Below are 9,305 nucleotides of genomic sequence, written 5' to 3'. Positions count from 1 at the left end.
AAGTCCGTCATGTCACGTGATTAATTACGTTTTGGTGCCTCATCATCTTTTATTTTGTATCCAAAAATATACTAAGTGTCAAGACAAGGCAAACAAAGTGCGTGTGTGGGTGAGGGAAATGTTTGTGTCGTATCAGTGACATCACTGCTCATGTGTATAAAACAACGCGTGCTTGCCGTCCTGCGCGCACACGACCCTCTGCGGAACCCTGAGCCTGCACAAGCACGAGGAACAGAACAAGTAAGCTGCTTTTTTTTTTTTTTTTGTGCCACCTCATGCTATAATTTGATCAAGTTAAAAAAAAAGTATAATTGAAGTAAGGAAATATGTGTAATTTCTTGGCAACTTGGAAGTTACAATATGAAGTTATTGGTTCGTTGCCATTTAATGTATTTTTGAGCCAAAGGCTGAAACATTTATGAATGTTGTAATTATTTGTATAATTAAATTTGAAAATGGCAAGAATTAATTTGAGATTTTTTTTATTATTTTTTTAAGTTCAGTGTTAAAATTTCGTAGTTATGTGATTAAAAATGAAATTAAGTGTAATTTAAAAAAATATTTTTGTGACTGGGCTTTTTTGTTTTACTTTTTAAAGTTTTTTAGTTTGTTTCCTACAATTAGTATTGAATTACATTTTAAATAAAGTTTTCTTGTTTGTCAGAATTTATTTCTATTTACTTTTTGCATGCACACAAAGTTTAGTTAGTGTTTATGTATACAATATATATAGTTGTATTGTGTTTTAGGCTAAAAATATGTTTTAATTGATTGATTGATTGAACCACATTTTAATGAATATCTTAAGAACAAAACCTTTGTTTACAGACTACCGCGACGGTTTTAACTCAATTTCATGAATGATTCTTGCTTGTGTTTATGCAGACATGAAGTGTTGGTCCTTCCTCCTCTCCTCGCTCTTGCTGTCGGTCCTCCTTCCTCCGCTTCCTGCCTCCTCCTTCACCGGCCGCCCGCGGCCCCCTCAGCCGGCCCAGGCGCTCTTCAGGGCGGCCACCGGCGGGGACGTCACCACTGCCCGTCTACTGGGCTTCGGCGTCCCGCGGCTCTTCCTCCGGGGGACGCCCAGGGAGGAGGAAGAGGAGATTGAGAATGATGATGATGATGAAGATCAGGAAGTGGAGATGGGAAACGATGAAGAGCCGATCAAGTTCAAGACGCGCAGGGAGTACGCGCCACTCTCCATCGATTTGACCTTTCACCTTCTGAGAAACATGATTCATAACGCACGCACGGAGGAGCAGCGGATGCGCGCGCACATCAACCGGAAGGTGCTTGACGAGGTCGGAAAGTAAACTGCCAATTAAAAGGCGGCGAGACTTGTGACGTCACTTAATGCAACCATTGTAGTAAAACTAGCGAAATACTGTAAATAATGGAATCATTTTAGTATTCATACAAATAAATGAAGAGGCGGAACCTTTAAGCCAGCGATCTTGAGTTTGTGTCACATGATGGATGACGTCACCATAAGTTTGTTCCACCGTATGATTTATTGAACTATTTGTCATTAGCAGTGAAGAAGAAAAAATGTTGAATGCTGTCACATTGTCATTTATATTTTGTAATAAAACATTCAATATTCTTGGCTCACTCCAACTGTTTAGTATGCAAGTTTAATTCGTCTTTTCCAATTAAAATGGAACATAAATGCTATTAACACGTCCCAATGTTCCCCCAAAAACATTTGCAATGTGTTTTTATTAAAAATATTACTGAATAATATTTTACTTAATAAAACTAACATAAATAAATAGAAAGTAAAGAATTGAACATTTTGTGCATCATGGTGAATTCATTGTATCGCCTGCTGGTGTGCGACTTGGCCACCGGGGGGCAGTATAATACAGTCAGTATGACTCAAACAAAGAAGACTTTTACAACTACTGTGACTGCAAAGTAAGTTTCAAAGTAGAGTATCTATCGTAGTTTGAAGCAAGAATATATAAATGTTTTATTAACGTTAATTCCATATATAAAAAATATACACAGTGCACACAAGTACACACAAGTACACACAACAAAGAGTGTTGACAGGTCAAATTACGGCAAAAACCTCATGGACACCACGGACCCCTGCAGTGAGATAGGGGACCGTCATAGTGAATGCAGGGAGAACTTGAGAAACTTCCTGGACCACAATGTCCAAGTGGAGTGAAGGGAGCTCATGGAGAGCAGGTACCTTGGGGAGGCAACGTGGTTTTGACCCATGTATACCCCTTAAAGGGGAAAAAATAAAAATTCAATGTTGAATATTGTCATATATTGTTTTGTTACTGATTTTTTTTTTTTTTTTTTTTTTTGTGAAGGCGGAGGTTGGAGGCCGGCTATTTAAAGTGGTACACACCTCATCTTCAGCTTGTCTGCTCGGCTCACAACATGCAGATGGGAGAGCGTTCAGTCCACTTCAGAATCGTCTTCAAGGTCGTCTTCACCTGAAAGACAAATAACACACACGGTACGTACTGTATGTCAGGTGACTTGCATCCGAAGGCGCCATTGCGGAGACAACATAGCGCATATACAAACTGCGTCGGAAGTGGATATCTTTCAATATATCCGCAATGACGTCCACGTCGATGACAAAATGGCTCATGTTGTCGAAGGACAGCTGTGGTCGCAGGACGTTGGCGTCACGGGCGCATGCCGACATCCTGAAAACAAACGCACACTTGGAGTCGCGCGTGCAACACACATCACAACTACACGATATAACAACACACAGCTTACTTGTCCAGTATGACAGTGACATTCTATGAGAAAGACAGAAATAAAAATAGCGTCAGGACAAAAGTATTGGGAAGGGACACAGTGATGGAAAAATTAAGTATAAGGATAAGTGTTTTGGTATCATTAGCGTTAGCATCGTATTGGTATGTCATGAGGACAAAAATATTGACACCACAAGGACAAAAAATATATAGATGAAGACAAAAGTATTAGGACACCACAAGGACAATATTTTGATGCCATGAAGACAATGAGATGAGGACCATTTGGACACTAAAAGCGATGGAACAGGACTGAAGTCTTACTGCTTTGAATGTGACTCAGCTGGATGGATAATGGGATGGACAGATGGACGGACGGCAAGATATGTAGAAGACTGGCCTGGACGAAGACCGCTGCGTGTGTGTGGTCGGCGGCATGCACGGCCGTCTCCACCAGCTGCCTCCTGTCCTCCAACCGCTGTCCGTGCTCACCGATGAGTTGCCGTATACGCTGCAGCTCTTCGTCCTGCTCCCTGGTGATCAGACCCACCAGCTCCTGCTTGCGCTCGTCCAAGATGGCCGTCATGGCCTCAAACTGGCCGGCGAGTTCTTCGTGACAGTGGCGAGCGTTCTCCTGAGGACAGTACAGTGGCGCCTTGAGATACGAGTGGCCTGACTTAGAAGTTTTCGAGATATGAGCTGTTGTGACTTGACTATGGAGGAGAAATTTGAGACACAAGTCAGTTAGCTTAATGCTAGCAGATAATGGGAAACGCTATAGACAGGCTAACCCTTTTAGCAACGTATATTTGAACACAAATGTTGGCGCGACACGTTGACAATCAATATAAAAATACTCGCAGGTGGTCAAAGCGAGTTAGCTTAATGCTAACAGATGATGGGAAACGCTGTAGAATGGCTAACCTTTTTAGCAACGCATATTTGAACACAAATGTTGGCATGACACCTTGACAAACATAAAAATACTCGCAGGTGGTCAACGCGAGTTAGCTTAATGCTAATAGATGATGGAAAACGCTGTAGACAGGCTAACCCTTTTAGCAGTGTTTATTTGAACACAAATGTTGGCGCGACACGTTGACAATCAATATAAAAATACTCGCAGGTGGTCAAAGTGAGTTAGCTTAATGCTAACAGATGATGGGAAACGCTGTAGAATGGCTAACCTTTTTAGCAACGCATATTTGAACACAAATGTTGGCATGACACGTTGACAAACAAAAATACTCGCAGGTGGTCAACGCGAGTTAGCTTAATGCTAATAGATGATGGAAAACGCTGTAGACAGGCTAACCCTTTTAGCAGTGTTTATTTGGACACAAATGTTGGTGCGACACGTTGACAAACAATATAAAAATACTCGCACGAGGCCAAGGCGAGTTAGCTTAATGCTAACAGTTAATGGGAAACGCTATACACTGGCTAATCCTTTTAGCAACGTATATTTGAACACAAACGTTGGCATGACACATTGACAAACAATATAAATAATAATAAAATAAATACTCCCAGGTGGCCAAGGCGAGTTAGCTTGGCTAACCCCTTTTAGCAACATATATTTGAACACAAACGTTGGTGCGACATGTTGACAAACAATATAAAAATCCACCCAGGTGGCCAAGGCGCGCCCACCTGAAGGAAATGGCCAACTTAGTGTGTGTGCGTATTACCTGGACAGCATTGCAAACTCCCTCCATGTGCGTGATGGCAACCTGGATGTTGTCATTGCTGGCGACCAATCCGGCGATGCTGTCACTCAATTCCGTCTGCAAACGTTCACAAACAGAGTTCGCACATTTCATTTGGCTCCTTAGAGGACAAAAATATATATATATACGTCTGCTTTGGGCTCGTCGTCGAGTTGTGCATCTTCATCTCCATTTCAAATCGAGTGAATCAGAACGTGAGATGGCGGCAAAATGTCAACACGGCCATCTGTACGCGCTCACTTTTGTGCCTTTGTGACTCAAATGCTTACCATGACATCATCGCCACTGACCTTCACACTTCCCTTTTACATCTTCATGTTTGGGCACATTTGTCATCTTTTTTTTTTTTCAAACTCTGATTTCAGTTACTCATCCTGTGTGTGGACTGGAGAGTGGCGTCCTACAGGGTTGTATCCTCGAACCACTGTGATTCTATCAGGTGCCTCTTTTGCAATGAGATGCTTTATGTCCTATCACGTTCTGTTTTGCCATTATGTTCTTAATTATGTCACATTTTGTCCCATACATTACTAGTGTGTCCTGTTATGTCCCCTCGTGTCCTATTCTGTCCCCTGCTGTGTGCCATTTTGTTCAATAGTGTCCCCGTTTATGGCCTATTTTATTCCATAGCATCCCATGATGTCCCCTATTATGTCCCTCTTTGTTTCATGGTGGCCCATATTGTTCTATAGTGTCCCAAATGTCCTCATTATTTGCTATTTCGTTCCATAGAATCCCATAATGTGCCCTATTATGTCTCATTTTGTTCCGTCATATTCTATAATGTCCCCTTTTATGTTGCATTTTGTTCCCAAGTTGTAACCCATCAAGTCTCATTTTTCATTGTCATTTTGCTACCTTGAGTCTGAGAAAGACGCTGCTCAGCGGCGCCACGTCACACTCTTTGTGGCATCCAAACACTTTGCACATGGAGCATGTTGGCGTCTGGCAGGACAAACAGTAGATGTTAATCTTCTCGTCCTCGTGCTCCTCGCACATCAGCGACTCCGGCTTCACGCTGGACATCCTGTCCGGACAGGAAGTCACAGGTGAGCATAAGATGCTTTTTAAAAAAAAATTCTCAAGGCACGATTTTGTACCTTTGGTGTGCTGTTTAAATGATATCTCAAAATATCTTTTTTAAGAGTGTCAATTAAATAATAAAAATAATAACAAACATTTCTAATATGTTGGTAAAGATGATGGAAAGGACATTTGATTAAATATGATGTGCCATGTGTGGCCAATGAGAACAATCCCATCCATTATGGGATGGCGGCGTCCATCTGCAAACACAGTCAGCGTGAACGTGACACACACAAACACACAAATCATCATCACCACAATGTGACTACAACACTCACACACACACAAAAGCCTATTTTACACTTTTGCATCAACTCTACAATCAAATATTGTTCATACAATGTTTATTATAAAATATTTACAGGATGCATCATTTGCATGTGGAATATTAACATGTTATATTTTATATTATGATCATATTTTCATTTTTGTTTTGAAAAAACATTTAACCTTTCATCATTTTTTAAAATAGTTTTTACTGCTAAAAATCTAAATTTGAGCCCAAAGGAAGGCTTTTTGTCTGGTTAAAATAATTGTAATGATTCTTCACTGCATTGTTAAATAACATCCTTTAAAAAAATTTAAAAAAAGTCTACCGTGACGAAGAATGAAATTTAAAACAAAAATGGGTGCAATGCTTCCCTCTAGGGGCACTGTTGGTTATTACAACTGCCTTACGTGCGCATGATTTTTATTATTATTAGTTTACATAATCATTTTAATACAGTTTTTACTGTTAATTCAGATCAAAGTTTGAGCCCAAAAGGAATGCTTTTTGTCTGGTTAAAATAATTGTAATGATTCTTCACTGCATTGTTAAATAACATCCTTTAAAAAAATTTAAAAAAGTCTACCGTGACGAAGAATGAAATTTAAAACAAAAATGGGTGCAATGCTTCCCTCTAGTGGCACTGTTAGTTATTACAACTACCTTACGTGCGCATGATTTTTATTATTATTAGTTTACATAATCATTTTAATACAGTTTTTACTGTTAATTCAGATCAAAGTTTGAGCCCAAAGGAATGCTTTTTGTCTGGTTAAAATAATATCAATGATTCTTCGGTGCATTATTAAATAACATATTAAGTAAACCGATGAAGATTGAAATTGAAAACAAAAGTGGGTGCAATGCTGCCCTCTAGTGGCACTATTAGTTTTTACCACTACCTAACGTGCATATATATGCTTTTTATATTTACGTCCATTTACACTTTACTATGCCGTTTGAGATTATGAGTACTTTTACTACATTTTCAGCTTTTACTTGGGGATCCGACCTGTTGTCCTCGTGTCTCTGGCACGCGTCGATGATGTTCTCCACCAGCAGGTTCCTCTGCAGACCGTAGACCCCGTGGCGGTCCAGAACCACCTCGTGGCGACACGACGGGCAGCGGAAGCGACTTCCCACGCTGGTTGAGCCGCGGGACTGCCATGACGGGTTGGATGACTGCAATGTCACAGGTACCGTTATTTAATAACCACTATTCTAGGCTACAATACAAATAATGTGACCTTGGTATGGATGGCTGGACTAAAACTTAACGTAAAACCAATTGTAATTGATTTTCGCTTTTGATTGGATTGGATTAATTTACATAGGGAATTTTGAGAATAAACTAAAATTAGTTTTTTTCTAATGGCTTGAAATGGTCACAGACCTGGAAGACGTCGTTGGCGCACTTCCTGCAGAGGTTGTGCTGGCAGGGCAGGATGACGACGGGCTTGGAGAACATCTCCAAGCAGACGGGACACAGCAGCTGCTTCTGGAGGTTCTCCATGTTTGATCCTCCGCTCGCGCTGCCCGCTGGCTGAAAAGCAAAGTTGATCAAACGCTGATAGAGTCCGAAAAACAAGAAGGGGATGAAGTTTCCACAAGGTTTTGGAGAATGAATTATTTTCACTGTCTCGCCGTGCTGTGTAAAACAAGACCTCTGGTCTCTATCTCACTTAGTGACTGACTGAGTGACTGTTTCTATTTTTAGCTGCTGTGTTTGTTGTGGATTGTGTTTCTACCAAAAGCACATTCCAGTGCAAGTCCAAAAGTCTAGGCATGGACCACATGTCAGGGTGGGGGGGCCGAGGTGCGATTTTGAAGACCATTAATCATACACTTCATAAACCTTACTGGATTAAACCCTTTGTTTCCATTTTTTTTAAAACCCCATTCTTGTTTGAACTATAGGCGGCTAAGCTAGCAGCTTAAGCTACTTACTAGCTTTTAGCCTAGTAGGTACACTGACTAATAGTCTTTTTTTTGGGGGGGGGGGGGGGGCACAATTTATTTTAACATAATATTTTCATTAAATATTGTAATGAAGTTCTTGTCACTGCTGAGATTTGGACTAAAGATAAATTCCTTGTTAATATTTTGGGTGTAGCTATTTATTAGCCAGTAGGGCGCACTGATTAATGGTGACTTCCTTGTTAGCATCATCTTATTTTGTCGAACTAAAATCCATTTTTGTTTGATATATGTGTTATTTGTTATACTGTATTGTATTTCCTGTCATTGTTGTACTTTTTATTTGCAATAAACAATTCTTCATATTTAGCTGCCTCAAATGCAATAAGTAGTAGAAGAAGCTTTTAGCTACTTATTAGCAAGTAGCTTGGAGTCTCTTCTTTTTTCACATCTTCTGCTTTAGCCAGTCTCTCGCTCTCTCTTTGTCTAAAATCAATTTTACGTTAAATAGCTGTCACAGTTCCTGCAATTTCTTGACATTTTGACTAAAGATAATGCTTCTTGTTCATATTTGGCATCCTGTATTTGCCACATTTTAGTTGTTATTAGCTAATAATTGTCATAAATAAAACGTATATGATTCATTAAAAATTGCTATACAGTATATCAATTACGGGGTGAAATAAAATTTTAAAATTTGTCAGTCAACACTGAGCGGTAACATAAATGTCATCGTGAACCACTCAAGTTAAAAACAGAATCCCCCCCAGTGAGAAGGATCCAGTCCCTTTTTGCTGACCTTTATTAACCTGGTAGCGGTGTAAACAAATGAGCTCTTGGCTAATGAATACCACAAAGAACACTCAGCTACTAACAGGATTAGCACACTATTTATAGACTTGGCAACCAGTAATACTAATAATCATGTCAAAGCAGAAGGTAAGCAGAGCTGCAGTGTCACCAGCGTTAGCTACCGATAATAATGTTATAAGGCTAAGTTGTCAATGTGGGGGTGATGTTTTTTGTGTTTTGGCCATGTCATGTGCCTCAACGTTAATTGACAAGTGTAAATACAGTGCTGAAATGCTGTGTCAGCCTGTGTTGCTTTGCAATACAGTACTACCATAACCTCAGGGGCTCCCTAGAAACATCATTGTAATATTAAATAATTCAGGAAGAGGTTGACATTTTATTAAATGGCGATTATAATAGTGATTTTATTCTTATTGTCACTTTGATGAGATGAGAAGGATTTAAAAAAAAAACAGTCCATCTGCTGGGAAATTGTGACCATCCGGTTGTTGCTGAGTAGTAGCCCCGCCCTTCACTGACGTGTTATGATGACGCCATAAGCGAGAAACACACTTTGTCAAGCGCCAAGTACACCGGAAGTACTTGGCTATGGAAAAAGACACGCGTCATTGTTTCTTACGTCTAAGATTATAATACACAATAATACTGAATGTTATTATAACAGAGTGTAGTGAATTTAATACAATTAATTGTTTTGGGATTCAACCAGCTGCTCGCTGAGTAAAATGAAGAAAAGTTTATGGTTATATGTTGAAAACCCAA

General features: G+C 39.8%; 2 protein-coding genes and 1 long non-coding RNA gene across 12 annotated transcripts; 2 read left to right on the top strand and 1 right to left on the bottom strand.

Annotated features, from left to right (window-relative positions):
- Nucleotides 1-73: 73 nt before the first annotated feature.
- uts1 (urotensin 1) lies at nucleotides 74-1,617 on the top strand. Its single transcript, XM_077552461.1, has 2 exons — nucleotides 74-240; nucleotides 886-1,617. Exon 2 carries the CDS (start codon nucleotides 888-890, stop codon nucleotides 1,311-1,313), a length of 426 nt encoding a protein of 141 aa, XP_077408587.1. The 5' UTR covers nucleotides 74-240; nucleotides 886-887; the 3' UTR covers nucleotides 1,314-1,617.
- Nucleotides 1,493-7,350, bottom strand: trim54 (tripartite motif containing 54). 10 transcript variants are annotated; one of them, XM_077552447.1, is made up of 9 exons: nucleotides 7,207-7,350; nucleotides 6,826-6,995; nucleotides 5,318-5,486; nucleotides 4,421-4,516; nucleotides 3,130-3,363; nucleotides 2,749-2,771; nucleotides 2,544-2,672; nucleotides 2,366-2,453; nucleotides 1,493-2,237 (listed from the first exon to the last, which is right to left on the bottom strand). In XM_077552447.1, exons 1-8 carry the CDS (start codon nucleotides 7,324-7,326, stop codon nucleotides 2,450-2,452), a joined length of 945 nt encoding a protein of 314 aa, XP_077408573.1. In that variant the 5' UTR covers nucleotides 7,327-7,350; the 3' UTR covers nucleotides 1,493-2,237; nucleotides 2,366-2,449. The 10 variants fall into 10 exon arrangements, with proteins under 10 accessions (XP_077408573.1, XP_077408572.1, XP_077408568.1 ...); XM_077552446.1 differs by having other exon boundaries at nucleotides 2,548-2,672; XM_077552442.1 differs by having other exon boundaries at nucleotides 2,366-2,672.
- Nucleotides 2,313-8,095, top strand: LOC144039283 (uncharacterized). Its single transcript, XR_013289403.1, has 5 exons — nucleotides 2,313-2,476; nucleotides 4,825-4,898; nucleotides 5,324-5,508; nucleotides 6,806-7,009; nucleotides 7,205-8,095. It is a non-coding gene; the product is annotated as an uncharacterized LOC144039283 (long non-coding RNA).
- Nucleotides 8,096-9,305: the final 1,210 nt, after the last annotated feature.

The sequence above is a fragment of the Vanacampus margaritifer genome, chromosome 19 (assembly GCF_051991255.1).
Source record: "Vanacampus margaritifer isolate UIUO_Vmar chromosome 19, RoL_Vmar_1.0, whole genome shotgun sequence".
Classification (NCBI taxonomy): Eukaryota; Metazoa; Chordata; class Actinopteri; order Syngnathiformes; family Syngnathidae; genus Vanacampus; species Vanacampus margaritifer.
This window is presented reverse-complemented; position numbering and strand designations above follow the sequence as displayed.

What these genes read in the sequence shown, in the direction of transcription:
- trim54 (XM_077552442.1), bottom strand. Translation starts at nt 7,326, where the DNA reads ATGGAGAACCTCCAGAAGCAGCTGCTGTGTCCCGTCTGCTTGGAGATG. An exon ending in GCGTCTTTCTCAGACTCAAG is followed by an intron (nt 4,517 to 5,317) that starts GTAGCAAAATGA and finishes GAACGTTTGCAG; the next exon opens with ACGGAATTGAGTGACAGCAT. An exon ending in ACGCAGCGGTCTTCGTCCAG is followed by an intron (nt 2,772 to 3,129) that starts GCCAGTCTTCTA and finishes TCTTTCTCATAG; the next exon opens with AATGTCACTGTCATACTGGA.
- uts1 (XM_077552461.1), top strand. Translation starts at nt 888, where the DNA reads ATGAAGTGTTGGTCCTTCCTCCTCTCCTCGCTCTTGCTGTCGGTCCTC.